Consider the following 27012-nt stretch of genomic DNA (forward strand, 5'->3'; position numbering starts at 1 on the left):
GCTGTGCCTTCTTGGCGAGTGGTGGTGTTGTTGGTCCATGACAAGTTCTCGGTGATGTGGACTCCGAGGAACTTGTGGCTCTGCTGCAGTCCCGTTGATGTGGAATGGGGCATGTTCTCTCCTCTGAAATCAACTATCAACTCCTTGGTTTGCTGACGTTGAGGGAAAGGTTGTCATAATTCTACAATGCCAGTTCACTTCGCTATAGGCTGACTCGTTGTTGTTGGTTAACAGGCCTACAATTGTTGTGTCATCAGCATGATGGGGTTGATGTCGTGCAAAGCCACGCAGTCGTGGGTGAATAGGGAGTAGAGGACTGAGGACACACCCCTGGGGGGACCCTGTGTTAAGAGTGTTCACAATCCTCACAGCCTGTGGTCTGCCCGTTCAGAAGTTCAGGATCCAGTTGCAGAGGGAGGTGACCAGACCCAGGGCTCTGAACTTGTCGAGCTTGTAGGGAACAATAGTGTTGAATGCTGAACTGTAGTCAATGAACACCATTCTCACGTAGGTGTTCCTCTTGTCCAGATGTGTGAATACTGATGGTAATTACATCTTCCGTGGAGCTGTAGGCAAATTGGAGTGGGTCCAGTGTGTCTGGTATGCTGGCCTTGACCAGCCTCTTGAATCCCTTCATGATGACCAAGGTGAGCGCAATGCGGCAAAAGTCATGTCAACTTGTTTTTCTTGGGCACTGGGACAATGGTGGGCTCCTTAACACAGGGGACTACAGCCTGGGACAGATTGAAGATGTCCAAGAAGACACCCACCAGCTGGTCAGCACGCACTCTGAGGAAGCAGCCAGGGATACCATCCCTCTTTGTGAGTATTCATTTTTTTGAGAGAGTTCCTTGTGTCAGCCTCAGAGAGCGAAAGCACCTGGTTATCCGGAGCGTTCCTGGATGGCTCAGTATTGTCTGCCTCAAAGCGAGCATAGAATGTGTTAAGCCTGTCTGGGAGGGAGGCTTCAGTGGACACTGCACAGCTGTCTCCACTTTAGCGCTTCACTATTCTCTGTGTTGGTGACTCCCTCTTAAGTTGCTTCTTGTAGGCGGGAAGTAGGAACAGAGAGATATGATCTGATTGGCCGTAGTGGGGTGGGGGATGGCTTTATATGCATCACGGATGTTAGTGTATACACTGTCAAGCATACTGGGTTCTCTTCTGGGTCAGGATACATGTTGGGAAAATGTGTTTAAGACGGGCTTGGTTAAAGTCACACGCGACTGTAGAATGATCTAAAATAAGGACGCGCGACAATGAGGTTCTAGCTCCAGCCTGTTTCTTAACCTAACCCTCGCATGTCCTACATAGGTACGGATACCCCCAAGGGACATCCTACTACAGCAACAATAAAGACTGCTTCCGGGTGAGAGGATTATTGCTGACTAATGATCTTGTAAAGTTCATTGAGTGCCGCCTTGGTGTTTGCTTGTAGCGGTATGTACACAGTTGTGATAATAACACATTCATTCCCTGCATATAGTGGGGTCTGCATTTCAACATCAAGAAACTCCAGGCTGGGCGAACAGCAGTTGCAATGTTTTTAACTTTGATACACCAGGAATTGTTTGAGAAAACATACCTCTCACCCTGATTTACCAGAATAGCAGAATCAAGTGTACGTAACCCATGTCGCAGTAAAAAAAGAGACAGCAAATCCTGATGTCTGTCTGCGATTGAAGCCTTGCTCTAAGTTCAAAGTTTATTAATCACCCACGGACGGGTTTATAATAATAGACTATTCCACCCTGAAGAGTTTGCGTGCATTGTTTCACACGATATGATTGTAAAAGTGACTTTGATTGAAATTAAGTTGCACCAATGAGACGCTTTCAGAGCAGGGCAGAGAAAAGAAAAATAAAGATTTAATTTGAACAGAAAAATTACAAATTTCTTTAGTAAAAAGACAGGTGCTGCTGATAATACTGCCATTGTTGTCGAAGCAAAGGACATGTACAGCATCAGATACTTGGGATACATACACTGAGTGCACAAAACATTAGGAACACTTACTCTTTCCTTGACATAGACTGACTAGGTGAATCCAAGTGAAAGCTAAAATCCCTTATTGATGTCACCTGTTAAATCCACTTCAATCAGTGTAGATGAAGTGGGTGAGACAGGTTAAAGAAGGATTTTAAAGCCTTGAAACAATTGAGACATGGTGTGCCATTCAGAGGGTGAAAGCCACCTCTGCCTGGCCTCTGCCTGGGGCCTCCAAATCACTAAGTCCGCCCCTGCCACCAGTAGGTGTCAGTATAATTACAGACTGTACCAGGAGGCATGGGATCCTGAGTGGCGCAGTGGTCTAATGCACTACAGTCCCTGGTTTGAATCCAGTCTGTATCACATCAGGCCGTGATTGGGAGTCCCATAGGGCGGCGCACAATTGGCCCAGCGTCGTCCGGGTTAGGCCGTCATTGTAAATAAGAATTTGTTCTTAACTGACTTGCCTAGTTAAATAAAGGTTACATCAAAAAATATATATAATTAAATAGGGGCCTGCTTTTAGACAGGTTTGATAGGCCTATGTGTGTCACACCATCATAATATGCCTTTCTTGGTATTTAATAGGTCGTCTATTAAGACATGTTTCCAGTACAGTATCTTTGTGGCACATGGATCATGTAGGCCTTAACTACACAGAGGAGCAACAATCTCCTTTAGAGCAAATTAGGCCTACTCATATGAAGCAAAGTACTGAATGCACTTGCAAAATGACATTTTAACATTTGCCATGTTAGGTTTCCCCACCTGGCGGCGCGCTGGTGATTTCATTTCGCCTCCCAAGTTTTCTTAGCCCCCCCCACACAATTAAAAAATATATAATTCAATGGTCATTGTTGGACATAAAATACAGTAAAAACACCAGGAACTCAGCTCCAAGTGATTTTAATTATTCCCGCTCATTCCCACTCATAATAGAGAGACAGGTGGTCGTATACAAATATAAGCAAGGCTTGAAATTATTATATTTTAGTCAAACTAAACATTACAAATGTTTGGGATTCTTGCGGTCAATTTGCAGTCTACAAATGATTTGTAATTATGTTCCGGCCCCCTGACCATCCCCTCAACATAAAATCGTCCCGGGGCTGAATCTAGTTGATGATCCCTGTGCTGTGTTGTCAAAACGGCCATCTCAGCACAGTTCGGTTCAGCACGGCTGAAACGTCCAACTGTTTCATCGTGGCTCCCCTTGCCAGTGCAAATGCAGTCTTAAAGAAAACTGCACAATCATTAATCGTATGATGATCTAGCGTGCAAACATGTTACTGTTAATTTTCTATCGTATGGTAGAGCTAAATAAATCACATTTTTCGTCAGGATTTATTATGAAATATCGTTTTCGCTTTCCCACCTCCCCTCGCCTTTGCTCCCTCCCTTTCTCCCCCACACACGCAGGCATTCATACACATACGCGACCCCTCCCCCCTTCCATCATTTTCCCATCTCCCTTGCCCACTCTCTTCTCTAAAACAAACATGGCCGCTAAATCTGATGGTGCACCCGTCTCGTTGCGAAATGACATCCCGCCCGAGTGCCTGTCCGGTTCAGCTCAACGTTCGCCTCAGTGCCACCCTGCTAGGAAGCGCTACTCGCTCCTCGACTGCAGCTGGACGATATGTGCACTTTTGGTGTTCTTTTCGGACGGGGCCTCAGACCTGTGGCTGGCCGCGGACTACTACCTCAGGCGGAACTACTGGTGGTTTGCATTGACACTGGTCTTCGTGATAGTTCCATCTGTGGTGGTTCAGGTGTTGAGTTTTAGGTGGTTCGCCTATGATTATTCGGATACCAACGACAGTAGCACAGCCGCAGCTGCCGTGGTCGCAGCATCCGGAGCGAAGAGCCATTTCAGCACCAAGGACAGCGAGCAAGGGGGCGCTGGCCGTGATGCTGCGGTCGGGGCATTGCCTACGACCGGCACTATGGGAGGCGCCCGGGGCTGCTGCAGAGCCCTTATGTGGCTCTTTCAATGCTTCATCCATATATTTCAGCTAGCACAGGTCTGGAGGTAAGATCACTCATACACGGATACTGTCCTGGCTTGAACGTGTGTGTGTGTGTGTGTGTGTGTGTGTGTGTGTGTGTGTGTGTGTGTGTGTGTGTGTGTGTGTGTGTGTGTGTGTGTGTGTGTGTGTGTGTGTGTGTGTGTGTGTGAGTGAGAGAGTCAAGGGTTCTGCTTAGATGGTGATCAAAACATTCTAGTATCCCTACTAGGCTACTATGTTTGGGTTTGTTGTAACAGCTCAATTTGAAACATTATTGTTAAAACCTTTCCTAATTTCAGCCTTTTCCCTACTAAACTAAACTCGTCCAGAGAAGGCTACTCTATTCACAAAGTCGATATGTCTTTTGTATCGCTTTCTTTGACGTCTGGTAACGAGGTTAGGGAGTTGTAGGCTCCTCCCCCCTCACGAGCTTCTAGGTCAATAATCTCCCGGGGAAAATTGTCTACTCATCCACACCATTCGCTTTATGAACACATAAATCCCATTTGTCTTCCTTCCATCGTTCGAGTGTGAAAGTGTCGGACCTTCTGTGAGATGGGGAGTGTTAGGATTTATATCAGGACATGGATTTCCTATGTTATGGATTTTCTATCTATGCCATGCATGCCAATAATATTGTGAAAAATAGGCTAGACATGTTAGGAGGATGTAACAAATATATCTTAGCCTCATTGCATTTCACAGTGCAGATGTATTGCTCTGTAGGTCTACTCAGCCACAGATACAGTAGTCTTCAGAATTAGCCACAGATACAGAAGTAGTAGTCTTCGGAATCAGCCATAGTCTGTGATGATTGGTTTTGACAGGCTCTAGCTGTTGCCTTGAGGCTAATAGTATTTACAGCAGCCAGTGATATGGACCTCAGAGTCAAATCATTAATTCTCTATGTCCTTCTATCCCCCACCCTCTCTCTCTCTCTCTTTCTCTCTATCATTGTTCCCCTGGGACAGAAAGTAAGTTTACATGTGAGGGATCGACCTTTAGGTCAATTCACTGTCACTTGAATGAGTCTGCCGGCACATGATCTACTGTAGAAACACGATTTGAATAGACAACCGCACCATCATTTCTTTCTTTGCAAAATCAGTTTTCTGATCTTTTTCACTGCATCTGTATCATTAAACTCTGCATCATTGGGAAAAGGTTTGTAAGCAGGTGTTTCACTGTAAAGTCTACGCCAGTTGAATTCAGCGCATGAGACAAATCAAATTTGTTTTGATTTGATTTTAGATTACTCCATGGGCAGGATTTACATATTCTTTATTTCCTGGTATAGATTGAAACACGGTACAGTCCCGTCTGAGGAGTCTATTGAACGTCTCTGAGGCAAAGTGGTATTAGCTGTAATGCCATTAAAGCTGTTGTGTGTGCTCTGTTCCATGCTGCTGGTCTTGGACTGGCGTGTCTGCACATTAAAGAGGATTACCATTGAATGTTTTACCCTCAGGTGTTAACTCTGGAATGAACTGTCACTGATACACAGACAGACAGGTGCACTGGGATAGAGGCGAGTAAAGGCTAATGATGCTGTTCTGGGGTCAGCAAAGCATGTTGTCATTATATTTAAATCAGCTTGGATGATATTAGATGGGAGTGGCATGGCAGGATGCTTTTGGATCACTTTGAATGAGAATAATCATCAGTGGGAAACTATAGCATGCATTTATGTGTGTGCGGTGTGTGTATGACATCCCCAGGCAGAGGAAACCAGAACAGAAAGGGTTATACTAACTCCCTCCTGGTTCACTGGGCTCATTGAGATACTATAGGACAGGGCTAGGTTTTTTCCCAACCTCCCTCTAGCCATCACCAAGCCACATTTAGTTCCTGTTCCTCCATCACAGAGACACATTTCTCTTTCACACAATCAGTCAGAGGTAATGACGCATGACAAAAACAGTCACTCCATTTAGAGAGGTTGAAGTCAAATGAGAAAGTATAATTTTATATTGTCAAAGCGATCACTTCTGTAGCCTGGAGAGGACAGGATGAAGTGACCAGACCGATTCATGCTCAGTGGCACTCTACCAAGAGATGACAAACTATTACCAGTTTTTCTGTCTGGATGGAGTGACAGCTCCCAGGCTGTCTGGAGAGTTTGAAGTTCAGTTGCTAGAATGAGGCTGGACTAAGGCTGCAATGAGCCATCTGTCTTGGAATGGTGCTGTCATGTGGATAAAACAGATTGATATGGAGTGTTTCTTGATAGCTGGAGATTCTTCTCTCACAAAAAAATGTGACATGATTCCAATATCATACTCATGCCCTTCCCTCTCTGTCCCTATCTCCCCACCTCCCTCTTCCTGTCTGATGTTCCACAGGTATGTCCATGCCTTGTACTTGGGGGTGCAGAGTCGCTGGCGTGGGGACCATGAGCGTCGTCACTTCTACTGGCGCATGATGTTTGAGAGCGCTGACATCAGCATGCTGCGCCTGCTGGAGTCCTTCCTGAAGAGCGCCCCCCAGCTGGTCCTGCAGCTAAGCATCATGGTCCAGGCCAGCCAGGTCCTCCCGCTGCAGGGTGAGTCACGGTTTGAACACAAATACTGTCCTGAACCTTAATAATTACTAGTGGCATGACCATCTCAAACTCCCCAATACAATCCACTGTGATGGCTTATCCTTGACATTGACATGTACTTTACCGTACTAATCACCATCTCAAACTACCCAGTATCTTGACACATTCTATACCCAAACCCATTTATATTGCTTATGCCTATACCTTAATAATCACTCACTAGTGACATCACCCTCTGAAACTCCCCCAAACGTGACATCACTCAGTCAGAACTGCCAGATTTTCAATCCACAACATCCTTCATTTAAAAATGCCTACACAAAGATGGGTGAAAGCTGACAAATTCTGGCATACTGGTCTGGATTGTAGGAATGTTTCCCCGGCCTGAAGCATTCCTTAGACTACAAAGGAGCGTTCTGCTTCACATGACACTCAGCTCAGCAGCGAGTTCTTTTAATCTCATGACTGCCAGACCCTTTTACACTGCTAAACCTCTACTTTTTTTCCTGTCTCTCTCTGTCTGCCTGTCTCCTGTCTCTCCCTGCCTCTATCTCTCTCTCCAGGCCTCTCAGCCTCTGCCTCGCTGGTGTCCCTGTCCTGGATGATCGCCTCCTACCAGAAGGTTCTGAGGGACTCCCGGGACGACAAGCTGCCCATGTCCTACAAGGCCGTCATTGTGCAAATCCTGTGGCACCTGTTTACCATTGGAGCCCGTACGATGGCCTTCGCCCTGTTTGCCTCCGTATTCCAGCTCTACTTTGGTATCTTCATTGTGGCCCATTGGTGCATCATGACATTCTGGATCATTCAAGGCGAAACAGACTTCTGCATGTCCAAATGGGAGGAGATCATCTATAACATGGTGGTCGGAATTGTGTATGTTTTCTGTTGGTTTAGCGTGAGGGAGGGGCGCACACGCTGCCGTATGCTCGTCTACAGTGTGGTTGTATTTATTGAGAACGTGGCACTCACCACATTCTGGTATCTGTACCGCGCCCCACAGACGTCAGACTTCAATTCCCTACTCACAGTGTGTATGGTGGCCAGTAGCTACGCTCTGGGGACCTTCTTTATGTTTGTATACTACTGCCTGCTGCACCCTGACGGTCCTATCTCAGGGTGGGGATGGGGGGTGCCGGAGGAGATAGCAGTGGAGTCCTGCCTTTCCCCAGCTTCCTCTCTCCCTCCAGATGTAGTGGCCAGCCCCCCCAGGACCCTGCAGAGGACTAAAGGGGGAGACCGTGAGCAGATGGGAGGGGCTAATTCAGACGTGTTTCTGGTACGAACACTTAAAAGAGGAGTCAAAGCCACTCTCCCACCCCTTGCCCCTAGTACAGAGGGGCCAGTCATCCGTATTGACTTGCCCAGGAAGAAGTACCCTGCCTGGGATGCCCACTTCATTGACCGCCGGCTGCGCAAAACCATCCTGGTGCTCGAGGGTGCTGCTCCAGTCACACCAAGGATCCAGTACCGCTGTCTAGGCTCTCCCACAGAGGTGATGGAGTATGAGACCACGGTGTGAACCGCAGAGAGTGCTGTTACTCAACTGGCTTCCAGCCAGCCGGTAAGGCCCCACAGTGGCACACAGCTGACTAACTCCCTCTGAGGATCAGTTCTTCTCCAGTTCTGCTCTGTCGCCCGTCGGTGTTGTGAAGCATCAAGGGTACACTGACAAGGAGAGGTGGAGTGTGTCCAAATGTTTTCACATCAAAGGTCTGGGACAGAGACACAATGTCTAATGTGGCTTAAGTAGGTGACTAGGTGAGGTGTGTATTTTGGTGTCAGTATAATTTCTCAGGTTAGGGGGATGGTACAGGGAGTGTTATGGGCCAGGGGTCAGAGGTTATGGATCAGTGAACATGCAGAGGGACACAGAATGAGGAGCTGGGCTTTGTGGCTGGCTGTCAATCAGAGGGAAACCATCCTCAATGAACATGCTTCAAAATAATGTCCTCTCAAGCCAAGACAAATACCATTAGAGACAATACCTAAACATATGAATACCTATGACAATATTTCTGTTAATTTATGATAATACACCATAACAGTAAATAAGTCACATGGGTATGCTTAATACATATCCATCTATTTGAGCTACTGGAACAGGACATTTTGACCTGAAGATGACAATGGAATATCTTACTGCTGTGTGTGATTTGTCATAGCTATTTATGCATGTTTAAGTAATCTCAAAGCCTTAATAAGTTGTCTAAAATCCATAGGACAATTTCTAAAGAGCAAGGGAAATTGAAAAAATTGATCGAGATGAATGTTCAGTACACTATGTTTTCTACAGTTGGTGTGGTATTACCACAACATTCCTGTAGTACAACAAATAGGAAGTAGGCTGGATACAGAATGTGCAGGATTGCTGCACCATGGATTGCTATATTATGTCTAACTTGTCTGGACCCTGGATGCCGTGTATAAAATAGTTTAGATATCTCTCAATCTTCATGATGATGATACAGTATGTGCTTTGTGTGTATCTAGGTTGCCATTGCTCCATAAATAAGTGTTCTATCTGTCTAGCACTAAAAATTGAGCGTATTAACTTTAAATCCAGAAGAAGAAGGCAGAACCATGTGGCTGAGAGGCTGAAACTGGGAGCAATTTTATTTGAGGAGCGTGTGCGCTTGTTCGTGCCCATGTGTATGTTGTACATTGGGGTTCATATGATATTGTGTTGTAGAAAGATGCTGACGCGTTAGTTCTAAATGCTGTCCAGTAAACTCAATTCTCCTGTTAGCACGCAGATGAATACAGTATCTCCACATAGCCACAGAACTAAGAAGCCACGGCTCCATGTTGGTGCTAACTGTTGAGTCTGTGTATAACACCACGGCTTAACTTATACAGTGTTCTGGTCTGGATTCATCCATCAAACCATACTGGTTTGGCTGGGCTGTACCTCAAACACACATACCAGAATCAAAGCCTTAAACTGGTCTTTCCAGACTGTTGCTGATCACTGCAGAAAAAAAGAAAGACTTTCATTATGTTGTTGTTGAGAAAATAAAGAGCAATGTGTTTACCTTCTATGACCAAGTCATTCTTTCAATGTGTGATTTTCAGAAACCAAATCCATCCACAGTTATCCAAAATATAGTTAATTATCCAAAATACACATACATGTACAGTATATGTGGGAACTGGAAATCCATCTTTTAGGTCAGTTAAATACAGTTATCAAACTACTGTAGAATGGTTTAAATGTGAATCATACAATTAGACAGACTGACAGAGACAGATGGAGAGAGAGACCGAGCGAATCATTCTACTAAAGTGACAGATTGTTCTGATTAGATTGCCCAGTGGTAAACAGCTAAATCCTGTCTCGTGTAGCAGTGGATCAGTGGATTATGAAACACTACTCGGTTGGCTGCTGGCACCTGAGTCCAGCCAGAGGTCATTGGGCCAGGTGGGGCTGTGTCCACAAAATTATTTATTATTTATCATAATTTTCGACCGAAAACAGTTCACTTCCCAGCCACTCTTATCTCATATAGGGGCACAATATTGAAAATCTGCAGCACAATGTAATTCAATATAAATGATCACTGAACTTCTCAATATAGTTGGCTATTATAAATAAGATTCCTATACTTACCATGAAGTGCACTGATTGGTGAAATGAAATTAGTAATAGCACCATAATAATTTATGTAAAAATATATTGGTTAAGATTTCCAAAGATGTCCAATGTTTTGCTGAATAAATGCATGGGATCTAATGTATAACAATACCTTGGCTATGCCTATGATGTATCTATCCGTTGTACCTACAGTATGTATCTCTATCCATTGTAACGATGTATCTATCCGTTGTACCTACAGTATGTGTCTCTATCCATTGTAACGATGTATCTATCCGTTGTACCTACAGTATGTATCTCTATCCATTGTAACGATGTATCTATCCGTTGTACCTACAGTATGTATCTCTATCCATTGTAACGATGTATCTATCCGTTGTACCTACAGTATGTATCTCTATCCATTGTAACGATGTATCTATCCGTTGTACCTACAGTATGTATCTCTATCCATTGTAACGATGTATCTATCCGTTGTACCTACAGTATGTATCTCTATCCATTGTAACGATGTATCTATCCGTTGTACCTACAGTATGTATCTCTATCCATTGTAACGATGTATCTATCCGTTGTACCTACAGTATGTATCTCTATCCATTGTAACGATGTATCTATCCGTTGTTACAAATCCCTCTAGCCTCTGTGGTCCTCTGTAGCTTAGTTGGTAGAGCATTGCTTTGGATGCCAGGATAGTTTGTTCATCCCCATGCATAAAACATATGCACACAAGGACATAGGTCACTTTAGATAAAAGCGTCTGCTAAATGGCATAGATACACTGAGTGTACAAAACATTAAGGACACCTGCTCTTTCCATGACAGACTGACCAGGTGAAAGCTATGACCCCTTATTGATGTCACTTGTTAAATCTGCCTCAATCAGTGTAGATGAAGGGAGGAGGCAGGTTAAAGAATGATTGTTAAGCCTTGGACAATTGAGAAATGGATTGTGTGTGTGTGCCATTCAGAGGGCAAGAAACATATTGAAGTGCATTTGAACAGGGTTGTGTCAATAACTGCAACGCTTTCCCTTGTGTATCAAGAATGGTCCACCACCCAAAGGATATCCAGCCAACTTGACACAACTGTGGGAAGCATTGGAGTCAAAATTGGCCAGCATCCCTGTGGAACGCTTTCGACAAAAGTGTAGAGTCCATGCGCCGACAAATTGAGGCTGTTCTGAGGGCAAAATGTGTTCCTAATGTTTGGTATACTCAGTGTACATCTCACAGCCAATCCGCTAGAACGAACTTATTTACATAATGATACGTCTGAACCAATCATCTTATGGTGGGTGTGGAGTTGTCCTCTCGCCGGCTAAATTCGTTCCTCAATACGCACTATCAATCATTATAGTACTAGAATGGCGACTGCTGCGTGCGGTCGTCAGTGTAAAACAGGCGGTAATACTGCCAAATCACAAAAAGAACATCTGCGAAAAGGTAAAGACTCACAACGGAGACAGGCGGCTCTTTCTTTCCTGAACAATATATCTCTAGACGGACGGCCTTTATATCATCTCAGCAATGGAAACCTCGGTCAAAGGGACGCCGCCGAGCTCCGAAGTCGAGACGCCGCCGGGGCACAGGCGACAGGACACCCTCAATTTTCACCGTGCACCTACGGAACCTTCCCCCATGTATCACCCTACTTGGCCGGTGGCGCTGCTACTACTGTGGCGGGGATTGGGGGACTGAGCCCAGTCCTACCTAATTTGGGTATGTCTACAGACACGGGCGCAAGTGTTGCTGTGGGGTGCCGTGAGGTGTTGTTTGAGGGTGTAGACACCATAGTACCCCCAGATACCCCCCTGTCCCCTATTTCTGGACCTCAGACCTTCAATCCAATTGCCAAATCGCCATCTGTGCTCCAGACTCTGAATTCCGTGCCGGGGGATACACGTCAAAGGTGGGACATATTATCTAGATACACAATTTTTATAAGGGTGGTAAACAATCAGGGATCTGTTATGATGACCATCCGTCGGGACTGTAGGTGTAACTAACTGCTTTTGTATTCATTGTAACAAACATTGGCTGTTTTAACGTTTGACAGAATAGGCCTGATTTATAAAGGTGTTCTTACTTCCGCATATACCAACAGGTACTTTCATTATAGAAATCAATGGTTATTCAAATAGGAACAGTTTACTAGACCTACCTTCGAAATTGTCGTTTAAAAAAAGCAACGTTTTTTCTCAAGGCAATAATATTATGATTATATATTTTTATATTGTCAGCTGTCCCATTGAGAAAATCGTATCTGCCTGTCAAGGTCCGATTTAAAAAAAACAACCTTGCTGGCAGCTACAATATATCCCTAAGTAAAACTAAAAGCTCATCCAATTATTTGATATAGTTCTTACATATTTTGTTTATTGGGTTGCTTATTTTAATAAAATGATCTTCTGTTTGTGTAAGTAAACATTACAATAGTTGTCAGATCTTGTCCTGTGTTTTCATCTCTCCCTCCCCCACATCTTTTTCTGTCTTTCTCTCCTCTGACATCTTTTAAAAAACACAATTACTTCAATTCCCTGTCAGATAAGATTGTAAGATTGTAATTTTGGCTTTGTTATTCAAATATGTGATGTAAAGAAATCTACAATGTCCTCCTTTATTATTTCAAGAACATTGTTAATTCCCCTCATGTACAGACTTCGTCTACTTCCATATTCTACAACTCAGTGAGAAATTATATGGTACTACTTGCTATCTGTTGGTCCAGACATTAGACATGACTAATGTTGACGTTTTAATTGACAACTTTTTTGGGGTACTCCATTGTCGTAGATCACGGAATCATTCGGGCTCTCCAGGACCCGCAAGGGTGGCCAAGAAGGTCCACTTTATCAAGAGTATGAGGCAATATGACACAAGAGGCAGCAGGTGAGTTAAAGTAGTAGATGAAGATGCAGAAGATGTTGAGCAAACCATGTATTCTAATGAAATTGACAACCAAAACATAACACTTTCTTCTGTGGGATCAAGAAAGGCATTCTAAATGGCATTTCTGTGAATTCCATGAAATACAGTAAATTAGTTACAATGAATTGATAATTGTAATGTCTAGAAAAGAGGTAAGAAGATTGCAAAGGCCTTAAGAGTTTAGGTTTCCATGAAGTAACTTCACAGCCAGTTCTATACTAAGCCCTGTTGCGATGCAAACGCATGCATTTGGCTTTTATCTAAGACCTGCTGGAACTTAGATCGCTCACTTAGCTAGACCCCTAAATGAGTAACAGCAGGACTGTGTGAATTGAATCAAATCAAAAATCAAAATCAAAACACCAAAGAGCTGTCCTGTGGAAATATAACTCTCTCTGGCAATAACAGTAAAACACCCCTTATGTAAGATGGGACTGAAATATCATGCTCAGGCTGCACCCAGCCTATTCTATCTCCGTTGAACTTTGTCTCTTACTCAATGTGTTTTCGTGAGTGAGTATAGGGCTACGGCTGCAGCTGTTAGGTTGTCTTTAGAAAGAAAAGTTCCCCTGGGGACATACATATAAGACATGCATCTAATCTGTTTCAACAAGGAAAACACAGTTTTAGAACCCCCCCCCCCTTTCACCATACCTGAAGTTTACTTAATCATAGACAATATCACACCCATAGTCTCCTGTGTATCATGTGTCAAATGCGAATACAGTATTGCATGTTGCTGACACGTAAGATCGTTTAGCAATAACCAGAACCATGTATTTAGAGTTGGGACACTGAGGTTTCTGTATTATGTGACCAATTTCTTTTTGGCACTGCAGCCATGTTAGCGCCCCATGAACAGCCTCAATTTGTCGGGGCATGGACTACAAGGTGTTGAAAGCGTTCCACAGGGATGTTGGACCATGTTGACTCCAATGCCTGCCACAGTTGTCAAGCTGGGTGGATGTCCTTTGGGTGGTGGACCAATCTTGATACACAGACATCTTGATGATTGTGAAAGATCTAGCCGCGTTGCAGTTCTTGACACAAACCGGCGCGCCTGGCACCTACCATACCCCGTTCAAAGGCACTTAAATCTTTTATCTTGCCCATTCATCCTCTGAATGGCACACATACACAATCCATGTCTTAATTGTCTCAAAGCTTAAACAACTTTCTTTAACCGGTCTCCTCCCCTTCACTTACTGATTTGATGTGGATTTAACAAGTGACATTAATAAGGTAGCACCTTTCACCTGGTTAGTCTATGTTATTTACATTTAAGTCATTTAGCAGACGCTCTTATCCAGAGCGACTTACAAATTGGTGCATTCACCTTATGATATCCAGTGGAACAACCACTTTACAATAGTGCATCTAACTCTTTTAAGGGGGGGGGGGGGGGTTAGAAGGATTACTTTATCCTATCCTAGGTATTCCTTAAAGAGGTGGGGTTTCAGGTGTCTCCGGAAGGTGGTGATTGACTCCGCTGACCTGGCGTCGTGAGGGAGTTTGTTCCACCATTGGGGTGCCAGAGCAGCGTACAGTTTTGACTGGGCTGAGCGGGAACTGTACTTCCTCAGAGGTAGGGAGGCGAGCAGGCCAGAGGTGGATGAACGCAGTGCCCTTGTTTGGGTGTAGGGCCTGATCAGAGCCTGAAGGTACGGAGGTGCCGTTCCCCTCACAGCTCCGTAGGCAAGCACCATGGTCTTGTAGCGGATGCGAGCTTCAACTGGAAGCCAGTGGAGAGAGCGGAGGAGCGGGGTGACGTGAGAGAACTTGGGAAAGTTGAACACCAGACGGGCTGCGGCGTTCTGGATGAGTTGTAGGGGTTTAATGGCACAGGCAGGGAGCCCAGCCAACAGCGAGTTGCAGTAATCCAGACGGGAGATGACAAGTGCCTGGATTAGGACCTGCGCCGCTTCCTGCGTGAGGCAGGGTCGTACTCTGCGAATGTTGTAGAGCATGAACCTACAGGAACGGGTCACCGCCTTGATGTTAGTTGAGAACGACAGGGTGTTGTCCAGGATCACGCCAAGGTTCTTAGCACTCTGGGAGGAGCACACAATGGAGTTGTCAACCGTGATGGCGAGATCATGGAACGGGCAGTCCTTCCCCGGGAGGAAGAGCAGCTCCGTCTTGCCGAGGTTCAGCTTGAGGTGGTGATCCGTCATCCACACTGATATGTCTGCCAGACATGCAGAGATGCGATTCACCACCAGGTTATCAGAGGGGGGAAAGGAGAAGATTAATTGTGTGTCGTCTGCATAGCAATGATAGGAGAGACCATGTGAGGATATGACAGAGCCAAGTGACTTGGTGTATAGCGAGAATAGGAGAGGGCCTAGAACAGAGCCCTGGGGGACACCAGTGGTGAGAGCACGTGGTGCGGAGACAGATTCTCGCCACGCCACCTGGTAGGAGCGACCTGTCAGGTAGGACGCAATCCAAGCGTGGGCCGCGCCGGAGATGCCCAGCTCGGAGAGGGTGGAGAATGTTATGGAACACGCAGGTGTTCATAATGTTTTGTACACATGGTAATGTCTAAAATGACTATTATAGTGCATTTACATGACACTTCAAAATTATATGGAGCCATGTTAGTGCTCCATTAGCATGGGGGAAATATTTAAATAATACTATGTAACTGAACTGGAACAATATAAAACATTCTAAAAGGTGGCCCAACTCTTTAATATATGGCTCTGGCAATAACCAGTTTCCCAAAGATTCTGTCTTTGCTTATAAACTTGTATTTAGTCTATACAGAGCATTGAAGTAACTGTAAAACCACTGGAGTGGATGAGAAAGGGGATTTAAAAAGTGCATGCATTTCCCCCTTGGTGAGATAAGCTTCTCTTATCCAAGGTCTGGCCCGAGCTTTAGCTGCAAGGCTGAAATCCCAAAGGAGAGGCTGCTGGGCTGGCTGACGTTGTATGTTATTGACTGATGTGTTGTGAGGACTGGCGGCTGTGTGTAGATTTAGGCTGTCTTATAGATAGGCCTAAGTGCTATGGCTGGCTGTTTACAGTTGCTTTGAGCTTACTCTAAACTGTTAGCAGATTTATACTGCATTGGTTGCGTACACGTTTTGTAGTTTCTCACTCAAATGTCTTCTCTCGTGCTGCGGTTGACTGGCTGAAGTAGCTTTGTTGGCTGACGCGGTTTACAGTATGCCATGTTTTTGTCCTGGTAATGTACATTATATTTTAGTCATTTAGCAGACGCTCTTATCCGGAGCGACTTACAGTTAGTACATTCAACTTAAGATGGCGAGGTGGGACAACCACATCACATTCATAGTAAGTACATTTTTCCTCAAAATACACTACATGGCTGCTATAACAGCATCCACTCTTCTGGAAAGACTTTCCACTAGATGTTGGAACATTGCTGTGGGAACTGGCTTCCATTCAGCCATGAGCATTAGTGAGGTCGGGCACTGATGTTGGGCGATTAGGCCTGGCTTGCAGTCAGCGTTCCAATTCATCCCAAAGGTATTCGATGGGGTTGAGGTTAGGGCTCTGTGCAGGCCAGTCAAGTTCTTCCACACGATCTCACAAGCCATTTCTGTATGGACCTCGCTTTGTGCATGGGGGCATTGTCATGCTGAAACAGGAAAGGGCCTTCCCCAAACTGTTGCCACAGTTGGAAACACAGAATCGTCTAGAATGTCATTGTATGTTGTAGCAATATTTCCCTTCACTGGAACTAAGGGGCCAGAACCATGAAAAACAGCCCCAGACTATTATTCCTCCTCCACCAAACTTTACAATTGGCACTATGCATTGCGGCAGGTAGTGTTCTCATGGCATCCGCCAAAGCCAGATTCGTCCGTTGGACTGCCAGATGGTGAAGCGTGATTCATCACTCCAGAGAATGAGTTTCCACTGCTTCAGAGTCCAATGGTGGAGAGCTTTACACCCCTCCAGCCGAACTCTTGGCATTGCGCATGGAGATCTTAAGCTCCCGACGAACAGTGCTTGTGCTGACGTTGCTTCTAGAGGCAGTTTGGAACTCTGTAGTGAGTGTTGCAACCGAGGACAGACAATTTTTTAAAGCGGTTCAGCACCTGTTCTGTGAGCATGTGTGGCCTACCGCTTCGCTGCTGAGCCGTTGTTACTCCTAGACATTTCCACTTCACAATGAGAAGAGCACTTACAATTGACCGGGGCAGCTCTAGCAGGGCAGACATTTAACGAACTGTCTTGTTGCAAAGGTGGCATCCTGTGATTGTGCCACGTTGTAAGTCACTTCAGTAAGGCTATTCTAATGCCAATGTTTGTCTTTGAAGATTGCGTGGCTGTGTGCTCGATTTTTATACACCTGTCAGCAATGGGTGTGGCTGAAATAACCATATCCAATAATTTGAAGGGATGTCCACATACTTTTGGCCTTGTGTAGCTATCAGCAAAGTCTGAGCTAGTAAGAGGGAAAAGAGTCAAGTGTGATTGTGATTTTTTTGTGGGGGGGGGGGGGGGGGGGGGTGCTGTGGGATTATTTAACATGTTTTTGGAAGGTGGTCAGGGACTTTGCTGTCCTAGTTTCATTTTACTTTGAGTGATTTAGCAGACGCTCTTCTCCAGCGACTTACAGGAGCAATTAGGGTTAAGCGTCTTGCTCAAGGTCACATCGACAGATTTTTCACCTAGCCGGCTTGGGGATTCGAACCAGCAACCATTTGGTTACTGGCCCAATGCTTTTAACTGCTTGGCTACCTGCCACCCACAAAATGTTGCCCTTTAGTGCACTGCTTTTGTACAGGGGCCAGAGAACAGGGTGCCCTTTACTGACTAGGACTTTATTCCTTCCCTGAACTCTGGGCCTCCATGGCCTTCTGCATCTTCTCAATCATCCACCCGGGAACTGTAAAAGGCTTCAATTCAACTGGGGTCATTTTCAGGTCAGGGCAATGTATGTAATCGTTACTCAGACAGGTCCTGGACATACTCTTCAATAAGGAGATGGGCCATCTACGCACCTGTGGCTCTCATATGCTGTCTCTCTGCCAACCAGTGTTTGTCCTTGGCATCGGCCGTATACTTGAGGTCAGCATGTTTTATGTGAAGTCCTTCCTCTGGTGCCACCCATTCCTAAAGCCTTGTTTGCTCTGGACCCAAGACCAAATGTGCTCCCTTCATTCAGTCTGGAAGGGTCCCATTTTGGTCCCTCACGCGTTATGGACTCTGATGTCTTGGACTTAGGCAGATTGCTAAATGTAACAGGCTTGTCAGAGGAACCGACAGGAGCTGTTGTGCGCCCTCTCCGCTTTTTGGAACAGGGTTGGTCCTTTGACTGGCCTCATCCTCCAGTTACGCCCACTTGACTGGAGGCTCAGGACCAGGACTTGCCACTGCCTCTTTGTACCCATCTGAGAAGACCTGTTTGGCAGTTTCTGCAGGCTTCTCGGATCAGTTGCTCGGTCTGTACGTCCTCTTAAGTTCCTCTTCAGGAGGAAGCTGGTTCCACCATTGGGGTGCCAGGACAGAGAAGAGGTTGGGCTGAGCGGGAGCTGCCTTCCCTTAGGGGAGGGAGTACCAAGAGACCAGAGGTGGCAGAACAGAGTAATCTGGTTGGGTTAGTAGGGTTTGAGCAGAACCTGAAAGTAGGGAGAGGCAGTTCCTCTTGCTTCTCCGTAGGCAAGTACCATGGTCTTGTAGTGGATGCGAGCATCTACTGGAAGCCAGGGGAGTGTGCAGAGGAGTGTGGTGACATGGGAGAATTTGGGAAGATTGAACACCAGGTGTGCTGCAGTGTTCTGGATAAATTGTAGGGATTTGATGGCACAAGCGGGGAGCTAAGGCAACAGTGAGTTGCAGTAGTCCAGATGGGAGAAAACAAGTGTCTGGATTAAGACCTGCGCCGCTTCCTGTGTGTGAGAGGGTCATACTCTACAGATGTGGTAGAGCATGAACCTGCAGGAGCGAGTCACTGCTTTGATGTTTATTGTCCAGGGTCACGCCGAGGTTCTTTGCATTCTGGGAGTGGGACACTGTGGAGTTGTCAACCGTGATGGAGCGGTCTTGGAGCTGACAGGCCTTCCCCAGGAGGAAGAACAACTTCAGAGCCTGAAATGCCCAGTCCCTGAGGGTGGAAAGGAGGATCTGATGGTTCACGGTGTCGAAGGCAGCGGATAGATCTAGGAGGATGAGGAGAGAGTCAGCTTTGGCAGTGCTGTGAGCCTCTGACACAGTGCTCATCTCTGTCAGTCTTGGTTAAGTGACCCGTCTTGAAACCTGACTTGTTAGGGTCAAGAAGATTGTTCTGAGTGAGATAGTTTGTCAGAGACAGCACGCTCAAGTGTTTGGGAAAGAAGGCATACTGGTCTGTAGTTTTTTTTTACATCAGAGGGTTCAAGTGTTGGTTTCTTGAGGAGGGGAGCGACTTGGGCCATTTTGAAGTCTGAGGGGATGCAGCCAGTGGTCAGGGCTGAGGAATGGGAGGAGGGGATGCAGCCAGTGGTCAGGGATGAGGAATGGGAGGAGGGGATGGGGTAGTGCGGCAGGTTGTCTGGCGGCCGGACCTCACTAGTTGCAGGATTTCATCTGGAGAGAGGGGAGAAGGAGGTCAAGGCATAGGGTAGTTCTGTGTGAGTGAGACCAGTGGACTCAATAGGCTGAGTGAATGAGGAGTGGATGTTGTCAACTTTCTTTTCAAAGTGGTTGAACGAGGAATGAGGATTAACGAGGTAGTAGAAGGTGGAAAAGAGTTTCCTAGGGTTAGAGGCAGAAGTTTGACATTTATAGTGGTAGAAAGTGGCTTTAGCAGCAGATACAGAGGAAGAGAAGATAGAGAGGAGGGATGATAGGTCCTCTGTAAGTTTTCACTCAGCTGCCCACAGCCCTGTTCTGTAAACTCGCAATGAGTCACTCAGTCACGGAGCAGGAGGGGAGGGTCGAGCCGGCCGGGAGGAAAGGGGACAGTGCAAGTCATAGGATGTGGAAAGGGAGGAGAGGCAGAATCAGGAGACTGAAGGGAGAAGGATTTAGCAGAAGGGAGAGATTATATTATAGAAGAGGAGAGAGTAGTGAGGGAGAGAGAGCGCAACGATTGCAATGGTGCATGATTATCTGAATAGGGGCTGAGTTGCTAGGGTTGGGGGAACATGAGACATAAAAGGAAACTGTAGTGATCAGAGACCTGGAGGGGGGGTTGCTGTGAGATTAGTAGGCGAACAGCCTCTAGTAAAGATGAGGTCAAGGGTATTGCCTGCCTTGTGTACTTATTGTACTAATAAGTGCAGTACTAATGCTGTAGATGGCTGTAGATGGCTGTAGTGTGACTGTAGCTGTTTCTGTAGCCTGACACTGCGTATGTTTTGTGTGCCTGTACTTGCTATCTATGTCCTGCAGGATTATGCTGATTTGTGCCAAGCGGTCTCTATGTGCTGCTTTCTCAGTGCTGCCCTATGGAGAATGTATTCACCTCAGGTACAAACACACAACCCCAACCAACTACAGGTGTCATGTATCGCCCTCAGGAAAGGAGTTGCGTTATTATGATCTCAGGCTTTAACGTGGAGCTACATGATGGTGACATGAGTAGTTTCTCTTCCTGCCCACCCAGTGACCCAAAGCTGGATGCTCAGAAACAACGGCTGTCCTCTGGGGTTGGCTCTGACCTGTTCCCTGGCCTGGAAGGCCTTGGGGTGGAGCTAGGGGCATATGGAAAGGTAAGGTTGAACTGGAGAGTGCGATTACGTACTATCTGTCTGTGCTTTGTGTTAGTTGACATGTATCTTTCCTCATCAGACGGTATCGTACGCCAGATTCCTTTTCCCAACTAATGCCCTGGTGAGGTCGAAGAGCAGTGGACCACTAGAGCCCAGCACAACACAGACACCCCTGTCCCGTTACCGAGGCAACGGCCAGAAGAACTACACCAACCCGTCTCGACTCAACAGCACCATAGGACAGGACCCGAGTACGCTCCACTTCACTAGAATAGAGGCTTACATGCACTCTCTCTCTCTCTCCTCTGGCAAATTGTTTTTGCAATCATTACTGTGTGTGTGTTCTCATTTGATTTAATCCCCATTTTTACAGGTATAGAAGACCTGACAGACTATGATCCTTACCTACTCAGTGACCCTCAGTGGCCTTGCGGGAGACACAAGAGAGTTCTTATATTTGCATCCTATATGGTAAGCGTTCATATAAAATTATACGTAACACACACCTCAACACATGACTTTGTGACTAGACAATACATCACAAGACACACTGACAGTCCAGAATGCACTTATTTTGTACAGTAGCACCATTATAAACTAAAACAATAAAGCAATTGTATGACTAGTAAACTTTACTGCACATAATAAAAATGACATGTTATACCATGGCATTGTTGAGTAATTGTTTCTGATTGGCTTGAAGGGCATTCTAGAGCATGCATTGTTTCCCTATAGCACACTGTACAATTAAATGGCTATAGATATTACATGTTCTATGTTGGAACTGCTTTTAAAAGCAAAAGTCGAATTGGAAACATTTATTGGTATTGTTTAATTTGATCTTCATAATAGCAAGCTAGGACTGATGGTTTGGTTAGCTAAACTACCAAGTCTCTGGTTGCCAAGGCAACTACTGTCAACTTGCTAGCTACTTCAGTGGATGTTGAACACATTTCTACCTGCAAATGAAAACATTTCTAGTGGTAAATTATAGCCATGGTATAAAAGGGATAATCAACTCGGGGCTCTACGCGTTCTCTGGAAAATAATGCAACTCCGTGGAAGGACAGTTCCACTCCGAACACACCTTCCACGTCGATCATTATTTTCCAGAGAACACATAGCCCCTCGTAGATGATGGAATCTCTTACATGGAATCTCTATAAATAGGTTGAAAGCAAAGTTCTCATATTTATCAATCAAATTTCAATCAAATGTATTTATAAAGCCCTTTTTACATCGGCCGATGTCAAAGTACTATACAGAAACCCAGCCTAAAACCCCAAACAGCAAGCATTGCAGATGTAGGAGCAGGGTGGCTAGGAAAAACTCCCTAGAAAGTCAGGAACCTAGGAAGAAACCTAGAGAGGAACCAGGCTCTGAGGGGTGACCAGTCTTCTTCTGGCTGTGCTGGGATGAGATTATAACAGTACATGGCCAAGATGTTCAAACGTTCATAGATGGGCCAGACTACGCTCAGTCATAGGACCTACTGAAGAGATGAGTCTTCAATAAAGACTTAAAGGTCGAGACCGATTCTGCGCTTTCACATGGATAGTCAGACTATTCCATAAAAATGGCGCTCCATAGGAGAAAGCCCTGCCTCCAGCTGTTTGCTTAGAAATTCTAGGGACAATAAGGAGGCCTGGTCTTGTGACCGTAGCGTACGTGTAGGTATGTACGGCAGGACCAAATCGGAGAGATGGGTAGGAGCAAGCCCATGTAATGCTTTGTAGGTTAGCAGTAAAACCTTAATCAGCCCTGGCCTTAACAGGAAGCCAGTGTAGAGAGGCTAGCACTGGAGTAATATACAATTGTAGGGTTCTAGTCAAGATTCTAACAGCTGTGTTTAGCAGTAACTGAAGTTTATTTATCTTGTTCCCTGTCTTCCAGACGACTGTTATTGAGTATGTGAAGCCGTCGGACCTGAAAAAAGACATGAATGAGACGTTCAAGGAGAAGTTCCCCCATATCAAACTGACCCTCAGCAAGATAAGAAGGTGCAGACATGAACATAGATGTAACAAGTCAACACATTTTTTTTTTTTTTTAAATCCACTGTCTATATCTGTCTGAAACTTCACTTTGTATCTTTGTCTCCAAACCATGCATTTACAAATGCAAATCCTGCATCCTGCCTTCCATGAACACCCATGTGTAACCAATAACCTCTCTCCTGTTTGACAGCCTGAAGCGGGACATGCGTGCGGTGGGAGAGGAGTGCAGTCTGCAGCCAGTCACGGTGGCCATGGCCTTTGTGTACTTTGAGAAGCTGGTGCTGCAGGGCCGCCTGAACAAGCAAAACAGGAAGCTGGTGTCTGCTGCCTGCGTCCTGCTGGCAGCCAAGATCAGCAGTGATCTGAAGAAGCAGGAGGTCCGACAGCTGATTGACGTGAGTGACGTAAATTCTTACATGTACATTTTAGTAATTTCTTACATGTACTTTTGCTCACAGGATAACTAAGTTTGTTTTCTATTAATTGTTAGTGATCATAGTTAGATTCTTAGCCATCTTAACACTACAACCCCCCCCCGTCCATGTTTGAGCAGAAGCTGGAGGAGCGTTTTCGTATAAACCGGCGGGAGTTGATTCCATTGGAGTTCCCTGTCCTGGTTGCCTTGGAGATGGGGCTCTACCTCCCTGACAGCAAGGTCATGCCGCACTACCGCAGGCTGGTGCAGCAGGGCTAGGCTGGAGCCTGGAGGTGGCCTGAATCACTGGCCTGGGGCCAGTTTGGATATTTAAGTCCTGAGGATATTGATTGGAAAGGCTGATCCTGGATCATCACCTGGAGGGAGGCATTTTCTTCCCTAGAATATGTTTAGGTATAGCAGGTCAGCCCAGCTGACGTGTCCCTTATTCAAATTGGGGGGGGGGGGGGGATGGTTTAGGTGCTCAATATTTATTTTGAATTTTTCTTTATCATGATATGACTTGATATGACGGATTAAGAGTGTTTTCCGCAAAGATATTGGACTGATTTTTCTTTGTTTTGATTCTTATTGCGTTCGCTTGTACCAACCTTCTTTCTGTGGTGTGTATTGCATTCTGATCAATATATATATTTTTTAAACCATGTTTATTTGTACAAACAGTACAAGTTAAATATTTATTGAAAAATAGCTCAAACTGGGTGTGGGGTAGCATTCCAATGGGGGATGTCTTTAAGTACACACAGAGAGGAGGCTTTGATGTTGATGGTTGTCATATCAGTTTGAAATAATTTAATTTACTGTCCAAAGGTGCAGAAAAGTCGTTTTTATGTGTAAATTGTGCCTGGTGTTATCTTTGTTCATTTATAGCTCAAATCAGTTTATTTGTCACGCACACTGATTTGCAGATGTTTTCGCAGGTGCAGCGAAATGCTTGTTTCTAGCTCCAACAGTGCAGTAATGTCTAGCAAAACAACACACACGTACAGTACCAGTCAAAAGTTTGGACACACCTACTCATTCAAAGATTTTTATTTATTTTTACTATTTTCTACATTGTAGAATAATAGTGAAGAAGTCAAAACTATGGAATCATGTAGTAACCAAATAAGTGTTAAACAAATGAAATTATATTTGAGATTCTTCAAAGTAGCCACCCGTTGATAACAGCTTTGCACACTCTTGGCATTCTCTCAACCAGCTTCACTTTTCCAATGGTCTTGAAGGAGTTCCCACATATGCTGAGAATTTGTTGGCTCCTTTTCCTACACTCTGTGGTCCAACTCATCCCAAACCATCTCAATTGGGTTGAGGTTGGATGATTGTGGAGGCCAGGTCATCTGATGCAGCACTCCATCACTCTCCTTCTTGGTCAAATAGCCCTTACACAGTCTGGAAGTCTATTGGGTCATTGTCCTGTTGAAAGACAAATGATTGTCCCACTAAGTGCAAACCAGATGGGATGGCGTATCGCTGCAGAATGCTGTGGTAGCCATGCTGGTTAAGTGTGCCTTGAATTCTAAATAAATCACTGACAGTGTCACCAGCAAAGCACCACCTTCATGCTTCAGGATGGGAACCACCCATGCAGAGATCATCTGTTCACCTACTCTGTGACAAAGACACTGCATTTTGAACCCAAAATCTCAAATTTGAGAAGGACAGATTTTCACCTGTCTAATGTCCATTGCGCATGTTTCTTGGCCAAAGCAAGTCTTTTCTCATTGGTGTCCTGTAGTAGTGGTTTCATTGCAGCAATTTGACCATGGCCTGATTCACGCAGTCTCCTCTGAACAGATCATGTTGTGTCTGTTACTTGAACTGTGAACCATTTTTTTGGACTGCAATTTCTGAGGCTGGTAACTCGAATGAACTTATCCTCTGCAGCAGAGGTAACTCTGGGTCTTCCTTTCATGTGGCGGTCCTCATGAGAGCCAGTTTTGTCATAGCGCTTGATGGTTTTTGCGACTGCACTTGAAGAAACTTTCAAAGTTCTTAAAATTGTACGGATTGACTGACCTTCATGTCTTAAAGTAATGGACTGTCGTTTCTCTTTGCTTATTTGAGTTGTTCTTGCCATAATATAGACTTTGTATTTTACCAGATAGGGCTATTTTCTGTATACCACCCCTTTATTGTCACTACAACTGACTGGTGCAAACACATTAAGGAGTAAAGAAATTCCACAAATTCACTTTTAACAATGCACACGTGTTAATTGAAATGCATTCCAGGTGACTACCTCATGAAGCTGGTTGAAAGAATGCCAAGAGTGTGCAAAGCTGTCAAAGGAAACGTGTGGCTGCTTTGAAGAATCTCATCTCAAATATATTTTGAATTGTTTAACACTTTTTTTGGTTAATAAATGATTCCATATGTGTTGTTTCATAGTTTTGAAGGTCTTCACTATTATTCTACAATTGAATGAGTAGGTGTGTCCAATCTTTTGAATGGTACTATTTATATCTCAGAATGTGCGTACATACATACATACATACATACTGGACAAAAATATAAACGCAACATGTAAAGTGTTGGTCCCATGTTTCATGAGCTGAAATAAAAGATCCCAGGAATGTTCCTTATGCACAAAAAGCTTATTTCTCTCAAATGTTGTGCACATTGTTTTACATCCATGTTGTGAGTCCGGTTGGCTGTACTACCAAATTCTTTAAAATGACATTGGAGGTGGCTTATGGTAGAAGTTAACATGAAATTCTCTGGCAACAGCTCTGGTGGATATTCCTGCAGTCAGCAAGCCAATTGCATGCTCCCTCAACTTGAGACATCTTTGGTATTGTGTTGTGACAACTGCACATTTTTAGTGGCCTTTTATTGTCCCCAGCACAAGGTGCCCCTGTGTAATGATCATGCTCTTTAGTCAGCTTCTTGAGAATGCCAAACCTGTCAGGTGGATGGATTATCTTGGTAACGTGGAAATGCTCACTAACAGGGATGTAAACAAATTTGTGCACTAACGTTGAGAGAAATAAGCTTTTTGTGCATATGGAAAATGACTGGGATCTTTTATTTCATCTCATGAAACATAGGCCCACACTTTACATGTGTGTGCGCACACTCGCTAGCTTGTTGATATGACTGTTTCTTCACTTTCTGTGAAAATGACACATCAATCATTGGTCTTAAAGTCTTAATATGATTGTTTGTGTTATTGAGGGAGGGAGTTGTGGGCTGGCCAGAGTGCCACTTTAAACTACACTGTAGAAGCATCAGCCATGCCATTGTTTTATGGTATCATTTGTTTAGAACTTGTGGTTTTGTACAGCTTGGATGTTTTTGTATTTACCTTCTTGGGTTGGCACTGTAGCTGGTTTTAACTTAATTTTGTACACTTTAAATCCACACTCACTGTGCAAACCACTGCCTATTTGCTGGCTGGAAACGTGTTGGCAGTGTCGATCTAGACCACAAATGACTTTTCTTCTGTGACGGTTGTTAAATCAAACTTCCTATCATTACTTGGTTGCTGTTCTGTCAACATCCAGGGATAGGATTTGCAATAAGTATTCTTACCCTATTGTTCAATGTGCTGGATCATCCACCAGCCAGTTGTCATATTTTTAAGTTCTCAGGAAATATCTTTGAAATAAAGCTCCCCCCCCCCCCCCCCCCCCCCCCCCCCATGGATCTGGGATCATGGGATTTATCAAACAAACAAAAGGAGATCTCTGGAATGAGTGCAGGCAGAAAGCAGTTATTTGTGTGTGAAATGTCCTAAAGTTACATTTATTTAGCTATTTTACAGTATTTCTCGTGTATTTATTTTCATCAGTGTTGGCTCATGCCACTCAACATACAGTAAGAAGTGCCTAAAACCAGTT

At 44.8% G+C, this 27012-nt stretch overlaps 2 protein-coding genes across 3 annotated transcripts; both read left to right on the forward strand.

The window, feature by feature from the left end:
• The first annotated feature begins 3411 nt into the window (after positions 1-3411).
• LOC129860742 (XK-related protein 7-like) lies at positions 3412-9579 on the forward strand. The gene is made up of 3 exons (XM_055931439.1): positions 3412-4021; positions 6341-6540; positions 7104-9579. The coding sequence occupies exons 1-3, from the start codon at positions 3489-3491 to the stop codon at positions 8060-8062; spliced, it is 1692 nt and encodes a 563-aa protein (XP_055787414.1). The 5' UTR covers positions 3412-3488; the 3' UTR covers positions 8063-9579.
• Positions 9580-9665: 86 nt separating this feature from the next.
• On the forward strand, positions 9666-26803 carry LOC129860744 (CDK5 and ABL1 enzyme substrate 2-like). Of its 2 annotated transcripts, XM_055931440.1 has the most exons (9): positions 9666-12046; positions 12931-13026; positions 20418-20495; positions 20632-20737; positions 20817-20988; positions 21111-21208; positions 22631-22737; positions 22925-23129; positions 23288-26803. In XM_055931440.1, exons 1-9 carry the CDS (start codon positions 11502-11504, stop codon positions 23426-23428), a joined length of 1548 nt encoding a protein of 515 aa, XP_055787415.1. In that variant the 5' UTR covers positions 9666-11501; the 3' UTR covers positions 23429-26803. The 2 variants fall into 2 exon arrangements, with proteins under 2 accessions (XP_055787415.1, XP_055787416.1); XM_055931441.1 differs by lacking the exon at positions 20418-20495.
• The last annotated feature ends 209 nt before the right edge of the window (positions 26804-27012 follow it).

Source organism: Salvelinus fontinalis, chromosome 8 (genome assembly GCF_029448725.1).
Source record: "Salvelinus fontinalis isolate EN_2023a chromosome 8, ASM2944872v1, whole genome shotgun sequence".
Classification (NCBI taxonomy): Eukaryota; Metazoa; Chordata; class Actinopteri; order Salmoniformes; family Salmonidae; genus Salvelinus; species Salvelinus fontinalis.